The sequence below is a fragment of the Gopherus flavomarginatus genome, chromosome 10 (assembly GCF_025201925.1).
Source record: "Gopherus flavomarginatus isolate rGopFla2 chromosome 10, rGopFla2.mat.asm, whole genome shotgun sequence".
NCBI lineage: Eukaryota > Metazoa > Chordata > Testudines > Testudinidae > Gopherus > Gopherus flavomarginatus.
The window spans coordinates 30,518,586-30,544,820 of NC_066626.1; the positions used below are offsets into that span (position 1 = coordinate 30,518,586).

Consider the following 26,235-nt stretch of genomic DNA (forward strand, 5'->3'; position numbering starts at 1 on the left):
AACCTGCTGCAACAGAGTGTACAGCTGTATAGAGGATTGCAAAGTGCTGCATTGTTAAAAGTAAAGTAATTTTAAAGATTTCATACATGTCTCTTTTTCTTGTTTATATTTAGATTTATTAGAAACATCTATCCACAACTTTAACATCTTGTACTCCAAACAATCTCAAGCATTGTATAAAGTTAACTAACTGATATGAAAACTACTTGTAGGGATAGCATCTTTCTCCACTGAAATGCAACCATCAGGTGAAACACATTTGTTTCAACTGTACAGAGCAATACTAGAAAACAGTTTAGGAGAGGAAGTGAGAATAATATATCAAGCTGAAATTTCGAGGGGAATTTATAGGTAAACAGAATATGATTAACCAAGTTTAAATTTGCCCAGGACACTAGGATTAACACCTCATCTTGTGCACTGTGAGATTTAATTACCAAAAGTGATCATGACCATAGTTCTCTGTCTCATCCAAAAGAGAGTACCTCCAGCAGAACAGCACCCTTTCTGTCTCCCCCCCTTCCCATGCTGGGACATTTAATAAGCATTGACTTATTGGGGAGAGTGGCGCCTATTGAATTGCCAACACTACTTCCTTTAGTACCTTGCTTTTCCTTGTAGCTTTCCTAGCCCAGTCTTGACATAATTCAACTCTACTAAATTTGTGAAATCTGACAGCCCAATGTGGTCTTGCTGCAGGGTTTTGCAGGGGTACTGATTCAGAATTCTTCATTTATAGTTACTCTCTCACATTTTGTCTTAATAAATTGAGAAAAAAATAGTATTTTCTTAGTCATCACACTGTTAATGCTACTAGGCCATGCACTTCTGTTCTTGTAATTTGTCGATGATTAAAGCTTTATGAAATATGGTGAAAAAATTAAAGACTTTTGTGAACATGAAAATGTCTGTTAATGAACCTAATTTTATAACTTGTAAACTGTGTTCAAATTTTTTCGTATTATTTAGTTTCATTAACCTCTCTTCAATAATATAACTAGAACTTGCTAGAAAATAGGACATTCTTTCATGAAAGTTCTCCTCTGCTCCCCTCTCCCCGCATTGGCCTTTTTCTTGAAATATTTCAAAAACTTGACATTTTTGGACTAATTTTAAAGGTAAAAAGTGTAGTTGCTATAAAACCTTGGAGATTACTTACCTTTTTATGTGTTATAGCAACTTAATTGTAAGTGAAAAATGTCTAAATTAAGCATAAAAATTGTTATATGCCAAATTCAATAAAACTTCCAATAATATTCTCCACCCTACAAGGACACACATGTCCCAGAAAGCGGAATTTTCAAGGACTTCTACTATTGGATGCATAAAAAGATGACAACTTTTAATTGATTCTGGATCTGTGATGCTAGAATTATGTGATTTTTTTTTTTTAAAAGGATGGTGTCTTTGCCTGCTACACAGGACCAGAAAGTCATCTTTAATAGCTAGCATTTTTACAAGACACTTAAAATATAAATATATAAAAAAATTAAATAATTTCATAGACTCATTTGAATTAGATTCCCAGCACACAGGAGCACTGATCCTGACTGAGAACTCTGTGCACTATTTAAGACAAATAATCACTAGATATGGATAATCTAATCCATTCCTAAATCATCCCTAATACATGGGTATTAGGCCTAGTCTTGAATATATAGTGATGATTACACGGCTTGCTAGTCTTACCTTTTTAGCATTTCCCTCTAATAGCTTAAATGTGCCGTGCTGCAATTTACACCCATTACTTTTGTTCTGTCCTACTTGAATAATGTGATTAAGGCCAGCTGGGACCATTATGATCATCTAGTCTGACCTGCATAACAGAGGCCCTAATGCCTGATTTTTGATAGCTGCCTTATTTACACATCCTTTACATGCTGTATTTGTAGATAGTATCTGTTCAGTAATCTTTTAGGCCTGGTCTACACTGCCGCTTCTAAGTCACCCCCTTGAGTGACGTAGCTTACACCGACCTAATGTGGTATCTACACTGCCCTATGTCAGCAGGAGATGCTTTCCCACCAGCTTAGCTTCCGCCTCTTGGGGAGGTGGAGCACTGAAGGCAACGGGAGAGCACTCTGCCATCAACTTACCACATCTTCCCCAGACCCAATAAATTGATGCCACTGCATCAATTGCAGTGGCATCGATTTAGCCTGCCAGTGGAGACAAGCCCTTACTAAGTACTACAGACACCCAATTCTCTTATCCTTTTCTATTAGGTCTTGATTTCCCTATTTCTTCTCTTTGAAATTAGGGGTATGGAACAGCTTCCCCCTAGGACATTTTACCTTGGACTAAGGGGGAATATGGTAAAGATCTATACAATCTTGATTGGTGTGGAGAAAATGAATAAGGAAATGTTATTTACTTCTTCACATAGCACAAGAACTAGGGACCACTCACTGAAATTAATAGGCAGCAAGTTTAAAATGAACAAAAGGAAGTACTACTTCACACAACACACAGTCAACCTGTGGCACTCTTTGCCAGAGGATGCTGTAAAGGCTACAACCATAACAGGGTTAAAAAAAAAAATTAAATAAGTCCATGGAGGATAGATCCATCAATGGTTATTAGCCAGGATGGGCAGGGATGCAACCCCATGCTCTAGGTGTACCTAGCCTCTGACTGCCAGAAGCTGGGAGTAAATGACGATCACTTGATGATACCCATTCCGTTAATTCCCTCTGCAGCATCTGACATTGTCCACTGTCCGAAGATAGGATAGTGGGCTAGATGGATCATTGGTCTGACCCAGTTTGGCCTCTCTTATGCATTTTCTTCCATATCTTCATCAAACTTTTTTGTTGAACTAGTGCACTATCAGCTGTTCCTTATTTGTTTACTTTTGAATGACTTTTGCCTGTCTTTTAAAAATTGTTGTCAGGTTGTATCAGGAGGAGTTGCAAGTAATCAGTATATCCGAAGAGCTCTGCAAATTGTAACAGATGCAACTAACTTCAATTTGCTGTGTCCTCCTCCCAGACTCTGTACTGACAATGGTGTTATGATTGCCTGGTGAGCAAAGACTGTGTTTCTATGTTGTTGTGTTTTAAATGTTTTATATAGCAGTGGTACAATGCAAAAAAAAACCAGTTGACATAATTGTGTAAAAGCAGCAAAGAATCCTGTGGCACCTTATAGACTAACAGACGTTTTGGAGCATGAGCTTTCGTCCACTCACGCCCCTTCTCTACCTACGCTACATTGATGACATCTTCATCATCTGGACCCATGGGAAGGAGACTCTGGAAAAATTCCACCATGATTTCAACAGCTTCCACCCCACCATCAACCTCAGCCTGGACCAATCTACATGGGAGGTCCACTTTCTTGACACTACGGTGCAAATAAGTGATGGTCACATTAACACCACCTCTATCGAAAACCTACCGACCGCTATGCCTACCTTCATGCCTCCAGCTTCCATCCCGGACACATCTCACGATCCATTGTCTACAGCCAAGCACTGAGGTACAACCACATCTGCTCTAACCCCTCAGACAGAGACCAACACCTACAAAATCTCCACCAAGCATTCTCAAAACTACAATACCCGCACGAGGAAATAAGGAAACAGATCAACAGAGCCAGACGTGTACCCAGCCTCCTACTGCAAGACAAACCCAAGAAAGAAACCAACAGGACTCCACTAGCCATCACATACAGCCCCCAGCTAAAACCCCTCCAACGCATCATCAAGGATCTACAACCCATCCTGGACAATGATCCCACACTTTCACAGGCCTTGAGTGGCAGGCCAGTCCTTGCCCACAGACAACCTGCCAACCTGAAACATATTCTCACCAGTAACTGCACACCGCACCATAATAACTCTAGCTCAGGAACCAATCCATGTAACAAACCTCGATGCCAACTCTGCCCACATATCTACACCAGCGACACCATCACAGGACCTAACCAGATCAGCCATACCATCACTGGTTCATTCACCTGCACATCCACCAATGTAATATACGCCATCATATGCCAGCAATGCCCCTCTGCTATGTACATCGGCCAAACTGGACAGTCTCTACGGAAAAGGATAAATGGACACAAATCAGACATTAGGAATGGCAATATACAAAAACCTGTAGGAGAGCACTTCAACCTCCCTGGCCACACTATAGCAGACCTTAAGGTGGCCATCCTGCAGCAAAAAAACTTCAGGACCAGACTTCAAAGAGAAACTGCTGAGTTTCAGTTCATCTGCAAATTTAACACCATCAGCTCAGGATTGAACAAAGACTGTGAATGGCTTGTCAACTACAGAACCAGTTTCTCCTCTCTTGGTTTTCACACCTCAACTGCTAGAACAGAGCCTCATCCTCCCTGATTGAACTGACCTCGTTATCTCTAGCTTGCTTGCTAGCATATATATACCTGCCCCTGGATATTTCCACCACATGCATCTGAAGAAGTGGGTATTCACCCACGAAAGCTCATGCTCCAAAACGTCTGTTAGTCTATAAGGTGCCACAGGATTCTTTGCTGCTTTTACAGATCCAGACTAACACGGCTACCCCTCTGATAATTGTGTAAGAATTTCTGCTTATTGTAGTTAAGCCACGTGTAATTCAGACAAAAAGACACATTTGTACGTTAAGTATGATCTGCATTTTAAATTTATGTTCTTCTCTATTTAGGAATGGCATTGAAAGGATGCGTGCAGGTTTAGGTGTGTTAAATAGCACAGATGGCATACGCTATGAACCAAAGTAAGTGGCACAGCTCCTACCAATCCATTTTCTCGGATGGTCATATTGAACTTTAACTTCCTACAGTCATTTTAATTTAAGCCTCCTTCAGTTACACAATCAGATTTTATGATGGGAAACATCTTGTGATGCAGTTGTGCTTTTTAAATATCAGTAACTTTTCACTGCAATTATATAAGATACAAATAATACTTAACACTTATTTACCCCTTTTTGGGCATAGATCTCAAAGCACTTTATGACGTTGGATAAATATCATTATTTCTATTGTAATATGGGGAAACTGAGACATGAAGAGGTTAATCAACTTGCTCGTGGTCATTCAATTAATTGGTGGCACAGCTGGAAATAGAACTAGAACTCAGGCATTCTGTCTCTGAGCTCACTGTCCTATGCATTGAACCCTGCTGCCTGTTCATCATCAGTCATCCAGTGCTAAGTTCAGATTGGGTTTACATTCCTGAGATGGAATATCTGTTGGTGGAGGCTGCAGTGGCACACAGCAGTCCCAACCTATTTTGCTCTAAGGAGCTGGAGACAGGCTAGCACTTTTCCAAAATTGGACAGAAGACGTGAAGGATATGCTCACCTCTCAGCTGCCTCTTCCAGCTGGCATGCTGACAAACCTGAGCCATTTAAAAAAAAAAAAAAAAAGCTACTCCTCAGCATCCTGATGGGAACCCTGAGGGATGGCAGCAGCAGACACCCTCTCAGCAAAGCCACACTGTGCATCTGTCTGGCCCCAGGTCTTTAGACAAAGTTAAAATACTGCTTTTTAACCAGAATACCTTTAATAAAATAACATTTGATGTAGAACACTCTAATAATATAAAATACGTCTACTGCACTTTAGACATTAGTATCCATGGCATGGCCTGTTTTATGAGGTTATGTAGGTTTTGGAAGGAATGGAAGTGGGGTTGAATTGAAGCAGAGTGTTTGGGAAACCTTGGAGGTTCCCTATGTTTAAAATGCTAATTGCGATCTGTACTATTATGAAATAGGTTTTCATCTTTTCCCCTTTCCTCAGTGAAAACAGACATTTTGGGAACTTCTCAGGAAACACAGATTTGCAGTTTTCCGATAGAACAAAAATGTTGGAATGTCATGCTTCAGAGAGTACTTATGTAAGGCTTCATTCATTAAAAAATAAGGTTACCTTATTTTGATGCAATCCCACAGAATAGATAAATTGCACAGGAAAATACTCTTGTGAACTTCTGCTATATCTTGCATTCACAAGTGTTAGCAATGGGATGCAAACTGCGAAATTTCAACTAGCATCAAAGTGAAAAAGAAAAGCGACTTTCTGGGGGGAAAACCACCATCACCATAGCCAGAGTTCATCTCTTCTGCTATGTTCCAGTTCAGACCATAGGGTAACTAGGACGTAGGGATAGAAACAGCAAACCCTTGGAAGTGGCGGTAAGTAACTTGAGCCCTTCTAGTTTGCCTCAGTACCTGTTTTCTCTCTCCAGAAAGTCAGTGCAGACAAGCTTCTGGTTCAGTAATGCTAATAAATTTGATTTGACCTGGCCTGTTTTTTCCCTTTCTTAACACTATGAATTTCTGTTTTTCTCCAGCTGCTGTTCCCCTTTATATTGGATATTCAGTCTCTTTACTAGACCCTCACCCATGCTTATAGCCATTTGTTCACAAGTTGTTGTGTTGCTGATTTCTTTTGACCTTGATTATTCTCTGGCTAGCTGTCATTTGGCCAGTTGCTCATTTCCCTTCCAACTGTATATTCAGCCTATTTTAAACGAGATTAACCATATCTTGAAAATTTACTTGTCTGGCAGGAGCTATTATTATGCCACTTGCTTTTTTTCTTAAATCTCATTCAGTCAGAAATTTTAAATTGAAACTAGTTGAAACCCTTCTTGTTTAAGATGTTTGCAGTGTTTTACATTCACAATTCATCACCTCAAAGGAGATACACTTGGGAGGGAAGCTGAGAAAATATTTCTCCTTTAGAAGGAATTTGCTTTTCTCCCCCATTCGAGCACATTGGGGCCACTTCAGCAGTCACGGATACTCAGGGTATAAGGAATGCCCATGTTCCTTTTTTCCTGTGCTGGCTGCAGGAAGGAGTTGGTAGAGGAACTTTTATGCCAGCTCTACACAACTGTGCGATCCCTCTACCGTGGGATGGTAGTCCTGTGACTGGACAGGACAGCTTTATTATTTGCAGAACATATGTGGGTTAATTCTGAGCCCACTGATGTCTGTGGAAGTTCTGCCATTGTCTTCAGTGGAACCAGGATTTCACCCCGGTGTCACACTTACCTCTGACATAATCTGGGACAATTCGCATTGACTTCAGTAACAGTGCTGCCCTTTTAATTGCTTGGGCTGGGGTTTGGTTCATTTTGCTAACAAAAAGACTGATTTTTGAAAGGACTCACATTTCATGTTTCAAATATGAGGTGAGAGAGAAAAGCCAAGATGCATAGAGATTACATTTCTGGGCTGGAGAGAACATTTCTTGTTCTGGGCAGATCATTTGTGTTGGGACATTTAGTAGACAGTACTGAGTTATTCATATGGAAGGAAAGAACCTGCAATACTTTACTCATTGTCACTGGTGAAGGGGAATGCTATAAAAACATTATGGGTTAGGTGGAACTCAGGTACATCATCATGCTATGAACAAGGAAACTTTCATAAAAGGGAAGTTGGACAAAAAATATAGAAGGTGCTGTATAGATTTACAAATCTTCATTGCCTGTATAAACCTCACAAGATTCAAGCACCAAATACTCTCTCATAATGCTGAATACTTTAAATAGGTAGCTTCATAATTGAGTAGGTGTAACTTTATTACCATAATTATAAAAAACTGTTTGTTAAAAATAATACAGTGCTTGTTATATTATAGAGCTTCTCTTGGAATTGATATCTCAGAACGAGTTGGAGAAGTTGCCATCAAGGTACCAAGTCTAGAAGTCTCCCTAAATGAACTTTCAACTATCAACTTATGACACATCTAGTCTGGGAATTATTGTTCATGGCTATTATTAAAATGTTTATGTTTCCTCTTACTAAGACATATCTGACCAATGTAAGCACCCTTATGGGCTGCTGTGCTATTTAGTAGTTAAAACAGGGAGTTGGAAGTCAGGAGAGTTATTCTCTTCTCATATGCCATTGACTCCTTGCATGACCTTAGACTTATGTCCCTTATTTTTCCCCACGTGTAAAATAGGAATAAAGTTAATAGTGCAATAATTACCACTGGAAAGTACTCAGTTTAAGTTCTCTAGATAAGTGAAAAGTATCAGCCTTAACTACATACTCAAATATCCTTTTGTAACACAGAACAACGATTTATAGAGGCCAATTTTCATAGCACCTCAAGATCTTGGCTACATGAGTCCATTGATCTTGAAACTGCACATTCTAAAAATGTACCCATAAGAGTGGATACAGATTAGTTTGAGAGTGCCTATCTGAAGATAGAAGATGCAGGTATGCGTAGCAGCTGTTTTGCAGCTCTTGTATGTAGTAACAGAAGGCATTGTATGATTAGAAATAGAAGCTTAAATTCACCAAAATATAAAACAACCTGCACACAATAGCCTTCATTGACGGCTGTGAGTGATGAATTTGAAATTATTTTCAATGCATTTATTCTTTACTACTGCAGCAAATTTAATTCTTCACAGACAGACTGCCTCCTTCCATCCCACACACAACTCTCTTGTGAAAAGAGTTTAGGTTTCCAAAATTAGGCATCTGTGTATTAGCAACTGCCATCAAGAAATTCTGTTTTGAAAGACTATTCCCAAACCTACAAGATATTGCATGGATACAAACACTTATCTGCTACACTGTTGGCACTGGACTCAAGCTTTCTTTCCTGGTGAATTAAGCCCGATCTTGCTGACATTAAAAATTCTTGGTCTTGAAACTTTTGTGATGTCGGAAGTTGCATGTGCAAATGAATGAAGTCCAGTAGTTCGGCTACGGGGTTTGTCTGTAGTTCTGAGTTTTCCCATTAAGTGAGCAGATATAGGCATTAAAAGAAGAGAGTCCTTTGGATGAAATTTAGCTTTGAATTGTCTCCTACTACTACTACTTCGTGATCTCTCTGCAAAATAAAAATAGTGTAATTTATTTTACATTTATATCATCAGCAGAATATTGAATATATGTCCCTGAACACTGTGACCTAGCAGATTTGTGGCTTTTTAAAAAAAAGAAGACAGTAAAGTTGAGGCCAACTATGACAAATAGTAAGTATTTTACATTTGTACCAGAAACTTTTATATGCTCCTTACATATACCTATACTAACTAATTAGCTAAATTTTAAAAATTGAGAATTCTAACTGAAGTCACCTGCCCACAGTTTCAAAAGTTAGGAAATGGCATATGGTACATGTAGCTTCATTATTGAGGTAATTTCTAAAATAAGTTAAATGTACGACTAAGAAAAAATTGCCTTTTGAGGAGTGTTTCTGCAGATCCCCATTCTTGGGATGTGTTGATAGCCAATTAATAAATTCATCTGTGAACTTCAAAGTAAGTTAAATACATTCTATACCTTTAGTATAAGTTGGAACTGCAGGGGGTCCTCCATTTATCACCAAACTGTAAATAAAATATTAACAACTTAGGACTTCATGATCGTTAAAGCACTCCGGTTTTTCCTTGGCCTAATAACATGAAGGCTCTGGGTATTTTTTTTTTAAATATATTTTCAGCATTTCTTATGAACTCACAGAACTCAAATGAGTTTGATTTTTAAACTAATCTGCATTGATAAATTTATTTGATTTTTGGCCTATAAACAAAGACATGATTCTCTTTAAGCACACGAGTAGTCTCTTTGCAGTTAATACCTTTATATCTAGGCATATAAGCATTTTTAAAATCCCAGTGTCAAAAAAAGTTACAAATATTTCTTAATTACTAATTTAATACCTCAGTTTGTCTATAAAATCAATAATCATCTCACAAGAGATGGTGAGAGACTTAACTATTGTTTGCAAAGTGGTTTGAGATTCTCTAACTAAAGCTGCTTATTAACTGTTGTAAGAATTAAAAAAAAATTAAACCCAGATAATTAAGATGGTGCTCGTTAAACTCCTACATGGACATGCTGATATCTATACGGATTCTCGATACTTCTGGCCCGTGTCACTTATTGAAAGAAATATGATTCAGTATCCTTTTATACATCTTTGTAAATTTAACAAAAAAATAAAATCAAGGAAGTATATCAATAAAACTAAACTCCCATCAATATTACTAAAATAAACTAAGCAATACTATTATCAAATCAAGATCAAATAAATAAATATTTGATTAAAATCAAATTATCAGATTGATACAACAAAAAACCAAATGTCATAAATCCTAAGAAGTATTCTAAGGAGGTTAGCTGTCTAGTTATAAATTCCCAACTAAAGAGTTTTACCAGAGGCAATGAAATATGAATTTAGACTTGGATGAATATTTTATACTGAAACCAAATTATTGTTTAACATCTACTCCACAATCTCAAAACCAATTAAAATTTATGTTTCAATTCTTATGTGGTGGATAACCCCTTACCTTCCCACCTCCAACAACAGATAACAGGCCTTAATAGAACATTCTGATAAGTAGGAGTTGTCAAACTTCTGATTAACAGTTTACAACTGGCATTTTAAGATTCTTAGGACACTTACACAGAATACAGAACACAAGTATTTTTATGAGGCAAAGTTTAGAGTTCTTTAAACCCAAAGAGCTTTCTTTCTGGTGCTTTCTCTGTGTGGATTTTACAGATTCTCGTGCACACACACACTGCCACTTTCTAAAATTAAAAAAAATAAATGGCTGGAACTTTCCCCAGCAAATAAAAACAAAAAGGGAGAAAAAATATTAGATACTTAAGAGAATGGTGTTTGTGAACTCTTTAGATCTCTCACACTGCTGGATTTTTCTGACATAGATTCTAGAATTGCAGATGAGAAGCCAGAGGATAATGTTGCTGGGACAATACCAGTAGACTTTCAGGTACAGGAAGACTTGTCAAAGGCTGGTATAAGCCTGTTAGTTGATGGTGTGATTTCCTTCCTCTGAGGTGAAATCTTCGAGTTCTGGAACATTAGTCTTCCCTCAGATAGCCTGTTGACCTAAAAGGAGCAAAGGCCCTTGGCCTTACACTTGATTTTTACTTACCCTACTGTAGCGGGGTGGTCACTCACTCCTGCCCTGAAAGGGCTTGAAAGCAGCCCTGGAGAGAGCTGCAGCTCTGAAATGTGGGCTGATTGGGGAAGTAGCCACACCCCAATCAGGCTGCAGCTGGCCCTTATAAGAGGGCAGTGGACTGGGAGCAGACAGACTCTTTCTGCCTTCAGAGAGGGAGTGAGTGAGTGAGTGAGTGAGTAGCCGGCTGAGCTGCTGGGAGGCTCAGGGTGCCTAGAGGGAGCAGGGTTGGGGAGCAGCTAGAGGGGCTAGGAAGTTCCAGGCTGGCAACTCCTCAGGCTGCAGGGCCTTGTCCAAGACCCCACAGAGGCACTGGGTTGCAGAAAGAGGCAGCAGGTCCAGACCCAACCTTGCCTATTATGAGTGGCTTTTACATTGCAGCCCGCCCCAGGGACTAGGGGCTTGATGATGATTGGCAGTAGCTCAGACTGAGGCAAGGTGGGGTTTAGAGGGTTGGGGGTACCTCAGAGAGGGGAGACCTAGAGGCAGAGTGTGGCGGCAAGCGGGACACTGGCCTGCAGAGGGCACTCCGGAGGCTGGCGAGCTAACTCCCTGAGATGACCAACAGGAAGCACTGCAGGGATGAGTCCCACATTGCCACACCCACCTTACAGCAACTTCCTTGGAGATCTTCAGGCAAATCAGGTATAAACTATACCTTGGATTCTGACAGCATGGTCTAATTAGGTCAGAGTTAAGTAATATTTAGGCTAACATCAGCTTGTAAAGGTCCCGCTGAACCAAGCTGTTCTTTTGCACTGTGAGTCCATGATACTCTAAAATACATATATAAAGAAAAGACCCAAGACCACTTCAGAAGATGTTAACGTTCCTCTGCTGAAAAGGTCTTATGCTGGCATCAACATACAGAAAGTGGGCCTTATAGATAACTGACTGCAAAGACCCTAGCAAACACAGAAGCCATTCAGCATGTATCCATCAGCATTCAACAACATTAAAAATAAAAGTGGACATCTTATGACCAGATGCCCTTTTTTTAATTTTTGAAAACGACAATTTAGCAATCTTTATCTACTAGGTTATAAATCATACAGAAAAGATTACATTAAAGCTTCCCAGATGGAACTGATTTACAATAAAAAAATAAAAGTTTTAAACAAGGTTTGTGTTCTCTTACTCTCTCAAAGTATGACATTATGAGTGTTACAGGGTTTTATGGCCACTTTTAAAGAAAGATTGGTATGATTCAACTACCGTTCTATCACTCACTAATAAGTTCTAAAACTTACAGATACACACTTTATAGCTCCACTGCCACAAATATATGCATAAGGTGGCAAAAGTCCCATTGACATCAGTGGGAGCAGAATTAGGCCTGTAATGAGTGTTGTTGTTTTTTTAATCCCAGCCATAGTATTTATATCTCAAAATATACACACATTTCAAAAATCTCAGTTTTTAATACAAGAAAGGATTGTGGCTTACCCATATCACTCTCCAGTTCACTTCTTTTGGTTGTGGCACTAAGATGCCTGACATCAGATGAAAAGGTTAGTCTAGAATGTGGTTAATAAATCCTTGTTACAGGTGCTTCATGTGTGAATTAGAGAGTATAATGGTCAGTCCTGTATTGCAACGGTATTAAAATTCTGAAGGAGAGGTGAAATGATCAGCATACATTCACAAAGGATACTACATTCAAAGAACTACCATTACAGACAAGAATCCCGTGTGTGTACATTACTTTCTTTAGGGTCCAATCCTGCAGTCTATCTGCATGCAAAGCTCATTGATTTCAGTGGGAGTTCTGTGTATAAAACAACTGAAGGACTGGGCTCTCTGAAATTAAAGGGGAACTCTTGCTTCAAGTGAACAGCTGAAGTAAGTGGAAGAATCAGGGGAGAGAAACCTGTTTCATTGACAGAGTACAGAACCTTTCCACACTTGCCCCAGTTCTTCCAGTGGCTACAATACCTCACTCTGCATCAGGGCGGTTGCCTGGTAGTCCAGAGTTGTTGCCGATCCACAGGGCACACCACTGCCACCAAAACCTTCTCCACGTTGAGACTGAGGAAACCCCTGCAGAGCTGTTCTCTGCAAGGAAGAGGGGCTGCAGACTTCCATTGCTGGCTTTCTACATCAACATCTCAAAACTTCTGCATTGGAACTATACTGGTACCAGTATATTCAAGGCAATACCCAGCTCTTTCCTGGACCAGAGAATTTGATTCTAAAAGGCTAAACAATTACTCTCTGTAATGTTATAAAACTATAAGGATAAATGTGTAAGTCTTCTACAATCTTGATTTAGATTTTGCAGGAGTAAGCAGGAAAAAAATACTCGAGGCTTGCACACTTTTTAAGGTGGCAATTCAAAGCATTTGGAACAATGCACCAATAGCCCTCTCTAGTCCTTTAAACAAGTCAGTGGTATTTAGGATGCCTTAAAATCTTTTTTAAAATTATACTGTGCACGGAATACGGGATGTGCTTTATAAAAATATGAACAAATAACACTGCTAAGAGATGCTCAAAGATGAAAGGGGAGTTACCGTGAAACTACCTCAGCATACACAAATCCTAGACTGTGACAAGAAAAGGAAATGTCTGTGTGTGATCCCACTTAACACAGAGGCCTGGTCTACACTGGGCGGAGGGGATTGATCTAAGATATGCAACTTCAGCTACGAGAATAGCGTAGCTGAAGTCGACGTATCTTAGATTGACTTACTTTGCATCCTCGGGGCACGGGATCGACGGCCGCCGCTCCCCCATTGACTCTGCTTCCACCTCTCATTCTGGTGGAGTTCGGAGTCAACGGGGAGCACGTTTGGGGATCGATGTAATGCGTCTAGACGAGACGCGATACATCGATCCCCCAACAGAGTGATCACTGTGTAGACATACCCAGAATGTAAGTGAAAAAGGACTTCATACATATTGGGTCAATTCCATATGATCTCATCACTAAGTTAAGTGTCCTTCATGTCTTGCTTTAAGAGAGATTCCAGAGAAGCAATAGACAGTCACTCTCCCTCTTTGAAGCAACGTTTAGTGGGAGCATGGGAGACTTTCTGACCTGTACTATTCTTCGGCCATTCAGTTCCCTCTTTTGCTCTCCACCCCGCATCAATGTTTGAGCTTTTGCTTCACCTTAATGATTGTTGAAGATTGACTCTAATGGTTGAGAGAACCTTTTGTCGCTGCACCTTATTTTAATAAAGTTGGATCAATTACATTTAACTGTGGCTACTAATACTGATTTACTGGTGTGGCAGCTGAAGTATCTTAGGAAATGTGGATGCTCTTACTTAATGATGAAGAATTTCCCCTAGAGAGGAGGTCAATTTCCCTGTAGTAAATAGTCTATATGGGGTTTTGAGCAATGTTGAACGGAAGACCAATTTTTCTAGATTAAAACAAAATCATCCCAGAAAAACAGCTTCAAAAGAAAAAAGTTGGAGTTTTTTGCAGTAGCCAAACAGGCAAAAGGTGCAAAGTTGACAACTTGAGCATTTTTTGAGAATATCATGTTTGAAATATGTCAGGTGTTTATTGCTTTGGTACTTCTACAATTCAGATTTCAAGGCCAGAAGGGACCATTAGATCATCTCTCTGACCTGTGATATTGCAAGGCAAATACATTCTGTCTAATTAAGTCTTTTGTAGATTTAAAACTGCAGGTTGCTGCATTTCAGTGTTCAGTACAGTGACCCCTGCCTGATTTATAAAGTTAATTGGGTACATTCCAATTGAGAAAATATTCTGCAGAATGCAGGCTTTCATGTCTTTTTGATGAGAAGATATTTAGGATTGACCTCTCCAGTTCACATGGAGCCTGGACTTGTAAGGACATCAAGGGTTCTTTTATGTCTGCTCTCCAGCTCATTTGCATCAGTAGTAAACGTAGTTGAAGGCTGAGAAGCTTGAAATGCATGCTTTTAAACAGGTTGTATTACTGTTGTCTCAGAGAGAGTCTGGACAAATTTTGAAAAGAAGTTGAGCAAAAGTGCCCATGCAAAAATACCCATTGTATGCAGTCATAGATTTCCGCTTACACATCTTTGCATGCTTGCAACCTCAACTTGTATATATACTATATGTATTGCATGTATATCATGGTGCACACAAAAGCATGCATGTTTGTTTTAAGATCTGTGCCTGTGTCATCTGGATACGTTTCTGGAATTTGTGTAGTTCAAGATCTTTGAAATTTCAGGGTTTTTTTGAGAATAAAGATAAATTATTGTAAATACTACTACTGCTCAAAGATATACCTTGGAAGTTGTAAAATCTATGGCTCACTATTAATCCCCATTTCATCGCCACACCTCTAAATGAAACTTTCAGGCTCTGTTTTACCCTCCTGGCTAAAGTCATTCTTTCCTATACCTCTGTAGATGAAAACCAGGTCTGGACAATTTCACTTGCAACTGGTGTGCAGAAATTACATGTGAACTGGAATAATATATTGGGAACCTTAAACACACATTAATATACTGACTTTGTGGCTACAGGGATGCAGGGATGTATTGCAAAACAATTCAATAACATGTTAGTTTAAAGGAAAGGAGGGGGATGCTATCAGAATCTTAGCCGACGTCACCTACAAATTGTTTCCATGTATGTTGTCTTATAAGTCTAATGTTAGAGTCTCATTCAATCCATCTTCCATTTATGTCACACTGTCCTTGAACAATGGATGGTATTTTCTGATTCCAGTCTGGAAGTATGCTTTTATTTTGTTTATTATTGAGACATAAATTTAAGCACATTCTTACTCAAATGTTCCTTTTAGCTTTAAGGTATCACTCAGAACTCAAAATGAAATTGTAAGGAATTAATAGAGAAAGAAGTTGTAGGGTCTTTCATATCCACAACCCATCCCATACCCAGAATTGGCATAAGGAGGTGGGGATAGTCTCCCATTGCAACCCCATGTTGTAGAGATGGGAGATAGGTTCCACCCTCACAACTGGAAGATGGGAGTATGCAGGCTAGCAGCTGCTGTCAACTACTGGCTGACTGAATCTACAGGGAAATTCTGTTCTAGCAACAGTCATCTTTCCTGCACTGTTCCCAAAGGGCTATGGTTAAGAGGGTCTAATTCTTAACATGTTCTTATGGTGGATTATTACGGAGCCAAAGTTATCTTTAACTACACCATTTAATCTGAACTGTCAAAAATGTCCATTGGTCCTCTTCTCCCTTACAACCACCTGTACACTTTCTTCTATACCCCTTTATATATGGGGGAAAAACCTGTCATAATCTGTAGAGCCACCACCTTGTCCTCCAAGTACCTCCGTCACAAAAAGCACTACCAGCTGCTTATGGTAGCAAGATGACAGACTAAACTCACTGCCTACTATGCAAAATATGCTCATTTTACTATTACCTTGTCCTCCCACTCTCTTCCTGTCCATCAGTTTGTTTCTTCTGCCTCTTCTGTCTTAAACCTAGATTGTGAGCTTTTGGGGACATGGACCATCTTTTTGTTAGTCATACAGAGCCTAGCACATTGGGGACCTTACCTTTGACTGAGTTTCAATATACTGCTGTAATACCAATAATAAACTAAATACATTTAATTTCTAAATAAGTTATTTTTACGTTTTCATTTCAATATGAATGTCTTTTTTTAATTATAAAGTTGTTTTGTTTTTTTTATATGGGATTGGAGATGCCCATAACTTAGTCTAAATTTTACCATTAATTTTTGTAGTAGCTCTGAGTATTGAATGGATTTTTATAAATAATAAACAGAGCATTTAAATTTGATGTACAGCTTTTTGACAAGGAGCTAAATTTTGCCTCTATGAATGGCCCCACAATGAACACAACCCAATACGTATGCTAAAAAAACAAAAGACGGTTACTCACCTTTGTAACTGTTGTTCTTCGAGATGTGTTGCTCACATCCATTCCAGTTAGGTGTGCGCGCCGCGCGTGCACGTTCGTCGGAAACTTTTTACCCTAGCAACTCCAGTGGGCCGGCAGGTCGCCCCCTGGAGTGGCGCCGCCATGGCGCCCAATATATATCCCTGCCGGCCCACCCGCTCCTCAGTTCCTTCTTGCCGGCGACTCCGACAGTGGGGAAGGAGGGCGGGTGTGGAATGGATGTGAGCAACACATCTCGAAGAACAACAGTTACAAAGGTGAGTAACCGTCTTTTCTTCTTCGAGTGATTGCTCACATCCATTCCAGTTAGGTGAATCCCAAGCCATACCTAGGCGGTGGGGTCGGAGCGAGAAGTCGCGGCATGGAGCACAGCAGATCCGAAGGCCGCATCCTCTCTAGACTGCTGGACCAGGGCGTAGTGGGAAGCAAAGGTGTGGACCGATGACCAGGTCGCTGCCCGACAGATTTCCTGGATGGGCACACGGGCAAGGAAAGCCAGCGACGACGCCTGCGCCCTGGTAGAATGCGCAGTCACACGGCCCGTAGGGACGTGGGCCAAGTCATAGCAGGTCCTGATGCAGGACGTTACCCAAGAGGATAACCTCTGGGAGGAGATAGGAAGCCCTTTCATGCGGTCCGCTACTGCCACGAAAAGCTGGGGGGATTTGCGGAAGGGCTTAGTCCTCTCCACGTAGAACGCGAGAGCCCTACGGACATCAAGCGAGTGGAGCTGCTGCTCCCTGCCTGAGGAGTGAGGTTTCGGGAAAAAAACCGGGAGGAATATCTCTTGGTTGACGTGGAAGGCTGAGACCACCTTGGGGAGAAAAGCAGGGTGCGGTCTCAGCTGCACCTTGTCCTTGTGGAAGACCGTATATGGGGGGTCTACCACAAGAGCCCGGAGTTCCGACACCCGTCTAGCTGAGGTGATAGCTACTAGAAAGGCCGTCTTCCAAGAGAGGTAAAGCAGGGAGCAAGTAGCTAACGGCTCAAAGGGGGGCCCCATGAGCCGGGACAACACCAGGTTAAGATCCCAGGTTGGAGCAGGGGGACGGACGTTAGGGTATAAACGTTCCAGCCCCTTAAGGAATCTAGACACCGTCGGGTGGGAAAAAACAGAGCGACCATCCACACCCGGGTGAAAGGTGGAGATAGCTGCTAGGTGGACTCGTAACGACGATATGGCCAGACCTTGCCCTTTGAGGGACCAAATGTAGTCTAAGATGTCGGCTACTGAAACTTCCATAGGGCGGAGATTTTTCTCCACGCACCAAAAGGAGAAGCGCTTCCATTTGGCCAAATATGTCGCTCTTGTGGACGGCTTCCTGCTGCCCAAGAGCACCTCCCTCACCGGCGTGGAACAGCGCAGCTCAGAGCCAGTCAGCCACGCAGGAGCCACGCCGCTAGGTGCAGCGACTGCAGGTCCGGGTGACAGAGGGTCCCGTGCTCCTGGGTAATCAGGTCCGGATGAAGGGGCAGGGGAACTGGGTCGGCTATGGTCAGGTCCAGCAGCATGGGGTACCAGTGCTGTCTGGGCCATGCCGGGGCTACCATGATCACGTGAGCCCTGTCCCTGCGCACCTTCAGAAGGACCCTGTGGACCAACGGGAATGGGGGAAACGCATAGTACAGGTGGGTCGACCACTGGATGAGGAAGGCATCCGCTATCGACCCGGGCTCCCTGCCCTGAAAGGAGCAGAACGCTTGGCACTTCCTGTTCCCTTTGGACGCGAAGAGGTCCACCCGGGGATAACCCCACCTCCGGAAGATGGAGAGGGCGACGTCTGGGCGGAGGGACCACTCGTGTGACAGGAAGGATCTGCTCAATCGATCCGCCAGCGTGTTCCGTACTCCGGGGAGGAAGGAAGCCATGAGGTGAATGGAGTGGGCTACACAAAAGTCCCAGAGTCGTATCGCCTCGTGGCACAGGGAGGAGGATCTGGTGCCGCCCTGCTTGTTGATATAATACATGGTCGTCGTGTTGTCGGTGAACACCGCGACACAACGACCCTGGAGCTGATGACAGAACGTTTGACAAGCAAGACGGACCGCTCTCAACTCCCGCATGTTGATGTGTAGCCGCACCTCCTCCTGGGACCACAGGCCCTGCGTCCTCAGGGTCCCTGCGTGGGCCCCCCAGCCGAGATCTGAGGCATCTGTTGTTAGGGACACCGAGGGCTGAGATGGGTGGAAGGGGAGACCCGCACACAACACTGACTGGTCCAGCCACCAGTCGAGAGAATCTAAGACCCCCTGGGGGATCGTGATTAACATATCTAGTGGCTGTCTTGTCGGCCTGTAATGACCGATGAGCCACAGCTGGAGTGGCCTCATGTGGAGCCGAGCGTAATTGGTCACGAAAGTACAGGCCGCCATGTGGCCTAACAGGGTTAGACACGTCCTCACTGACGTCAAGGGGGCTGTCTGTAGCCGTTGCACGATGGCCGACAAGGCCTGGAACCGCTGCAATGGCAGCAAGGCCCTGCCCACAGTGGCGTCCAGGACGGCCCCGATGAATTCCACCCTTTGTGTGGGGGCCAGGGTGGACTTGTCTGTGTTCACCAAGAGGCCCAGAGCGGCGAACATGTCGGTGATCACACGGACATGGCTGCAGACTTGTTGGTGCGACGTGCCTCGAATCAACCAATCGTCCAGATACGGGAACACGTGGATACGACTGCGCCGAAGCTGCGCCACAACAACTGCCATGCATTTCGTAAACACTCTCGGGGCCGTGGACAAGCCAAATGGGAGGACTGCAAATTGGTAATGCAGAGACCCCACAAGGAAGCGAAGGAAACGTCTGTGGGGTGGCCAGATAGCAATGTGAAAATACGCGTCCTGCATGTCGAGGGCGGCGTACCAGTCTCCCGGATCCAGGGATGGGATAATGGTCCCCAAGGAAACCATGCGGAACTTCAACTTCACCAGGTACTTGTTGAGCTCTCGCAGGTCGAGGATGGGCCTGAGGCCTCCCTTGGCCTTGGGGATCAGAAAGTAGCGGGAATAAAACCCCTTGCCTTTCTCGTTCTCCGGCACCGCCTCTATAGCTCCTTTGCCGAGGAGCGTCTGCACCTCCTGCCGAAGGAATTGCTCGTGAGAGGGGTCCCTGAAGAGGGACGAGGAAGGGGGGCGGGGAGGAGGAAATGAAACAAACTGCAGGCGGTATCCCGACTGCACCGTGCGTAAGACCCAGCGGTCTGATGTTATTAGGGACCACGCCGGGAGGAAAAAAGAAAGGCGGTTGGAAAACGGGGGGAAAGGATCCAATGGGGAAACTGTTACTGCGCCCTCGGGCGCACCTTCAAAATGAAGGCTTGGGACCAGGCGGGGGCTTAGAGGAGCCTTGGTTTTGGCCCCCTTGGTTCCCCGAGTGCCTGCGCCTTCCGTTCCTGCCGCGGCGCCTGTTAAGGTCCTGCCGCTGGCGGAACTGGAGATACGGCCTGCGCTGTTGTTGCTGTTGCTGCGGCCGGAAGGGTCTGCGTTGCGTCACTGGAGTGTGCATCCCCAGTGACCTCATGATGACTCGGTTGTCTTTTAGACTCTTGAGTCTAGGGTCTGTCTTGTCCGAGAACAGCCCTTGGCCTTCAAAAGGAAGGTCCTGTATTGTGTGCTGGAGCTCCGGCGGAAGGCCGGAAACCTGCAGCCAGGAGAGGCGACGCATTGTTACACCCGACGCGAGGGTACGGGCAGCCGAATCCGCAGCGTCCAGAGAGGCTTGCAAGGACGTGCGTGCGACCTTCTTGCCTTCCTCTAAGATGGCCGCAAACTCCTGACGAGCATCTTGTGGCAACAGCTCCTTGAATTTGTCTGCTGCCACCCAGGAGTTAAAGGCGTATCTGCTTAACAGGGCCTGTTGGTTGGAGACCCTGAGTTGCAGCGCCCCAGCCGAGTACACCTTACGGCCGAGGAGATCCATCCGCCTGGCCTCCCTGGATTTGGGGGCTGGAGCCTCCTGACCATGACGCTCTTTATCATTGACGGATTGGACCACCAGGGAACACGGAGTCGGGTGTACGTGGAGGTACTCGTAGCCCTTAGAAGGAGCCATGTACTTCCTCTCGACGCCCTTCGCAGTGGGAGGAATGGAGGCCGGAGACTGCCAGATGGTGTTGGCGTTGGCCTGGATGGTCCGTATGAACGGCAGGGCGACCCTGGTGGGAGCGTCTGCCGAGAGGATGGTGACAATAGGGTCCTCTACCTCCGAGACCTCCTCGGCTTGTAGACTCAGGTTTTGGGCTACTCGCCGGAGGAGGTCCTGGTGCGCCCTGAGGTCCAGCGGGGCGGGGGGGGGGGGGCTGTTGGAGGAGGTCCCAGCCACCGCTTCATCAGGGGAAGAAGATGAGGAGACCCCCGGCAAGAGGGTGTCTAAAGGGGGGTCTCCCTCGGCCCTCGCCTCTGCCTCAGGAGCCAAAGTGGAGTCCTGGTGCTTGGATCCTTCCTCCCCATCCGGGGAGGGAGGGGGGCGAGACAACGAGGCCTCAGGTGCCCTGCGCTCCGCAGTCGCCGGCCTAGCAGGGAGCTGTTGGGGGCCCTGGGCCTGATGATATGCCCAGGGTGTCCAGAAACCCCATTGCTGTGGGGCTGGGTCCTGCTGCGGAGGCTCGCTGAACAGCGCCGCCTGCCGGTCGGTGCCCAGCGCGTACCCACTGTCCGCCAGCGAAGACACGGACGGCTGCCTAGAGGGCCATGGCGGGGCGGACCCTGGATGGTAAGGGTCCGCGCGGGCCGGCACGGGCGATCGTCTCGGTGCCGGGGACCGGTGCCGGGAGTCGTAACGGTGCCGGGAGCGGGACCGAGTTCTGCCACGGTGCCGGGATCCGGATCGGTACCGGGCGCCGCTTCGGTGCCGGGATCGGGACCTGCCACCGGTTCGGTACCGGGAGGTCGACCGGGACCGGGACCTGCCACCAGCTCGGCGCCGGGAGGTCGACCGGTGCGGCGAACGTCTGGATCGGCTCCTGGACTCGCGGTGCCGGTAACGACGGCTGGAGTCTGACCGCGATCGTCTCGGTGTCGACCGGCGCCGCGAGTGCGACCGGTACCGCTGAGGGGAGCGGTGCCGGGACTGCGAGCGGCGGCGGGATCTGGAGCGACCGTGACGTCGGGACCTGGAGCGAGAACGAGAGTCCCGGGACGGTGCCGACATCATAGGCTTGCCTCTGGACACGACCCGCACCGGAGGTACCGGGGGTGGTAGCTGAGTGGGCTCGGTCATGGCTATGAGGTCCCGTGCCGAGGCGAAGGTCTCTGGTGTAGATGGCACCACTATCTCGACCCCAGATGTCATGGGGGAGCTTGGCGGCACCGGACTCGACGGACCCGCCGGGCCCGGAGTCGACGGTGCCGGCGGCGCCGCGGCCGATGCTGAGGCCGGGCGCTCCACTCGGGTGTGCCTGGCCGGAGTAATGGACTTCGACGGCCTAGGCTCTGTCCCCGGTGCCGGAGAAGGTCGGTGCTGGGGAGTCTTCTCGGTGCCGGTGCGATCCGGTGCCGGCGCCGAGATCACGGCCTGCGAAGCCGCCGGGTCAAGTGCCGCCTCCATGAGGAGAGTCCGGAGCCTTTGATCCCTCTCCTTCTTAGTCCTTGGCTTAAAAGCCTTGCAGATGCGGCACTTGTCGGATCTATGCGATTCCCCCAGGCACTTCAGGCACGCGTCGTGGGGGTCGCTGGTGGGCATAGGCTTCTTGCAGGCCGCACACTGCTTGAAGCCCGGCGAACCAGGCATGAGCCCGGTGCCGGGTGCCGGGAAGGGCTAAGCCCCCGGCGAAAAACTATTTACAACTACTTAACACTTAACAGTCTAATTAACAACTACAATAGAGATAACGATAGAAAAACAAGGAGAGCTAGGGACGTGGAGGACAGCTATGCCGCGCTCCACAGTTCCAACGACCGACACGGCGGTAAGAAGGAACTGAGGAGCGGGTGGGCCGGCAGGGATATATATTGGGCGCCATGGCGGCGCCACTCCAGGGGGCGACCTGCCGGCCCACTGGAGTTGCTAGGGTAAAAAGTTTCCGACGAACGTGCACGCGCGGCGCGCACACCTAACTGGAATGGATGTGAGCAATCACTCGAAGAAGAACATTAACATACACCCATTTTGGCCAAGAATGAATCCTGTCAGGAGATAGACCAGTCTGTGGAGAGTGAAGGGGGCCACTGCCGAGTGAGTTGCATCTATTCCAAAAAATATGTAAATCATATTCCAGAACAAACCACCACCGTTTCTGGAGGACTTGTGCATTTTGAGGAAGCACGTTAGGGATGTAAAACTTCTGCTATGTGCTCCCCGGGCCATGCACAGTATTCTGATTCATGCTAATGCACAGGGTCCTGACAGAACTTGCCCAAGCTTATTACTTTGGATTTTGTCCAGTTGACTATTTTGCCTAAGAAATCTGCAAATGAAAATGTTACCTTAATATTTTGGGACTGGTGTTACTGGTTCCTAGTATATCACCTAGGACAACTTTCACATATACATGTACCCACCTTTGGCAAAGCAAATTGACTAACTGTGCCCACACAAGGCACTTGCATTAGCAAATATCTTTTTGCATGCACCAATGGCTTAGTTGTATGCATGGGCATTTTTTGCATACAGACCTCTGCTGCCATATTTGGAAAATTTATCCTTAAATATAAAATCATATACATATATATAACGCGACCCGGTATAACACGAATTCGGATATAACACGGTAAAGCAGTGCTCCGGGGGGGTCGGGGCTGCGCACTCTGGTAGATCAAAGCAAGTTCGATATAATGCGGTTTCACCTATAACATGGTACGGTTTTTTGCCTCCTGAGGACAGCGTTATATTGAGGTAGAGGTATAATTATTTCTATTTTTTAACTTGAGTAAACATACACCCATATAAATGTACAGCATATGGTACCTTAAAGAAGGCAGCCCCACTTGTCTTTGCCTTTGGAATTCTTTTACAAAGTCCTGGCATATTTTTGCATCCCTGCTGAGGTTATTCATTAGACGTGTGAATTGCTTGGGTTTGTTCCTGCATTCCACTAATAGATGGCGATAAGCAGTGCGGTTAAATGTTAAGTATCCAAGAGCACCAGCTGAGGCTATACGAACCTAGAAGAAACAGAAATGTTGTCCCTGATAATGGTTTGAGGCCGATTATAATTCTGATTATAATTCTGATTTCACATTAAATAAAACAACTATATTACCGTAACAGAGCAAGGATGCATGTTGACAGCTCCCAACCTGACAAAACCACCAAATGAGGATCAGAATAATAGTCAATAATTTAAAATAACAGAAAAAAACCTCACCAGTAAAACGAAGATAAATTTGGCTCAACCACTGGTAGCCTGATGTACACTTCAGGCCTGATCCTACACCACAGGGAGTTTTACTAATGACTTTAATGAGAGCAAGTTTAAGCATTTTATAATGAGGCACATGTTGGAAAAGATGAATAGCCATGGGAAGATGAACAAAAGTATTTGGCTTTAATCCATGTTGATAAGTGTGCCTGATTAGGCAGTTTAGAAATAATAATAAAAAAATTACTATTAATTTTAATATTTTGGCTAATTCTTAATAATACTCCATCTATATTTACAATTCTATATTAAAAACAACTTTAAAAACAAGTAATAACAGACCTGCAGCCATACAGTTATCTCAGTGTCTATAGCTACTGGACCTCCTGGTTTCAAATACAGATATCACCCCAGGGGTGAGGTGCCTTTAGGTGTTTCTCCTGCAAGTATGGAACAATTCACCAGAATGCATGCAAGATCAGGTACAGGTTCACAACCAGATGCTGAACTCTCTTAGATGGTGGGCAATCCCACAGAACCACCGCAGGAGTCTTCCCATATGCCTTCCAGACCCCCAGTTACTTACAAGCAGGGGCACCGGAACGGGGAGGGTGAGGGCCATGGCCCCATCACTTTTTACCAATTGTAAGGGCGAGCGATAGGGGGTGAATGGGGGAAAGGAGCGAGTGGAAGGAAGTGCCTCAGGGAGAAGGGGCAGCACGGGGGGGTATGGTTTGGGAGTTGGTGCCCCCCCCACACACTTTTAGGGAGCTTCCACCACTCCTGCTCACAAGTGAGGCCATCCTGTCGGGATGGAGAGTGCATCTGGGTTGGACAGCACAGAACTCCAGGGAAAGGAACCAGAGCATCAGGTTAGCCCTACAGAGGTTACAGAACTACTTAGAGGAAGAAAAATGTCCTGGGGAACACAACCAATGTGGCATATATTAACGACCAATGAGGAACAAGGAGTGTTACTATGCATAGAAGTAATGGAGATAATGGAATGGGTAGAGAGGACGCTCCCTTTCATAAAGCCAATATACATATAAGGAGAGCTGAATCCAAAGGCAGACTGACTCAACAGACACATAATCAAAAACTCAGAATGGTGCCTGATTTTGCAGAAATTCAGCCTTCTGGCAGTCGATCTATTCACCAATCATAAAGACGTTAAGTGACTCTAGTACTTCGCCATTGAAGCAGACCTCAGATCTTTGAGAACAGTTGCTTTTTCGCACATATGGCCACAAGGCCTGTTTTATGCAATTCTGCCCTTTCCACTTCTAGGCAAGGTGATCCAGAAGATAAGGCGAGAAGAAACAAAGATAGCATCATGCTGGCCGAAGAGATCATGATTCTCCAATCTGATAGAACTGAAATTGGAACCACCAGTGCCGCTCTCAGTGAGACCAGACATCCTTTACCAAGTCCCATTTCTCCATCAACACCCAGATTAAAGCATTCTAACCAATGGACTGAGGACCTTCCAATGATTTGGAAGCAGAGACTTGATTTAAACCAGCAGTTTATTCCATCTCTGCTACAAGCCAGAACCAAGAACTTTGCATTTATTGTATGTATTTGATTCCTTTAACCAATTTTAACTCTCACTTCTTTCTTTTTTCTCTCTCTTTCTTTCTATGAATAAACCTTTAGTTTTTAGATACTAAAGGATTGGCATCAGCATGATTTTTGGGTAAGATATAACTTGTACATTGAGGTGGGTGTGTGGTTGGTCCTTTGGGATCAGAAGAACCTTTTAGTTGATGAGACTGGTTGTAAAGAACCACTCACCTTTAAATGCAGTGTTTTCACTGGTAATACAAGCACTGAAACGACAGAGGAAACTGCTTTTATTACTTCTTGTTAGCCAGTGTGGTGAAACAGAAGTTTACTTTTCTTGCTGGTTTGGTATATCCTGAGGGGGATTAGCCATCAGTCTTGGGGTGTATCTGCCCTATTTCTGAGCAGTTTGTCCTGAATTTGGCATCCTCAATTGTGACCCATTGAGGCATGGTTACAATTATCTACAACTGATAGCCTATCAAGAGAGAAGCCTTAGTTGTGCAAGTGATCTTCCAAAGCGATTAGAACTCTTCTCCTCCAGGCAAGATTCAACACTAAAGGGCTGCTCCTCTATCTGGACTA

General features: G+C 44.6%; 2 protein-coding genes across 4 annotated transcripts in view; one reads left to right on the forward strand and one right to left on the reverse strand.

The window, feature by feature from the left end:
* The window catches only part of OSGEPL1 (O-sialoglycoprotein endopeptidase like 1), a 31,011-nt gene extending 5,290 nt beyond the window's left edge, over positions 1-25,721 (forward strand). The window contains exons 6-8 of one of the 3 annotated variants that reach the window (XM_050916371.1): positions 2,894-3,024; positions 4,656-4,727; positions 25,375-25,721. In XM_050916371.1, coding sequence (XP_050772328.1) covers positions 2,894-3,024; positions 4,656-4,727; positions 25,375-25,672 — 501 coding nt within the window. In that variant the 3' untranslated portion in view covers positions 25,673-25,721. Of the gene's footprint in view, positions 1-2,893; positions 3,025-4,655; positions 4,728-7,591; positions 8,641-25,374 lie in introns of those variants that run through there. The other 2 variants (XM_050916373.1, XM_050916372.1) reach the window with 2 other exon arrangements.
* The window catches only part of ANKAR (ankyrin and armadillo repeat containing), a 58,499-nt gene continuing 40,839 nt past the window's right edge, over positions 8,576-26,235 (reverse strand). Inside the window, exons 22-24 of the mRNA XM_050916388.1 lie at positions 23,691-23,887; positions 9,276-9,322; positions 8,576-8,820 (exon numbers count right to left, since the gene is read on the reverse strand). Coding sequence (XP_050772345.1) covers positions 8,576-8,820; positions 9,276-9,322; positions 23,691-23,887 — 489 coding nt within the window. The remainder of the gene's footprint in view (positions 8,821-9,275; positions 9,323-23,690; positions 23,888-26,235) is intronic.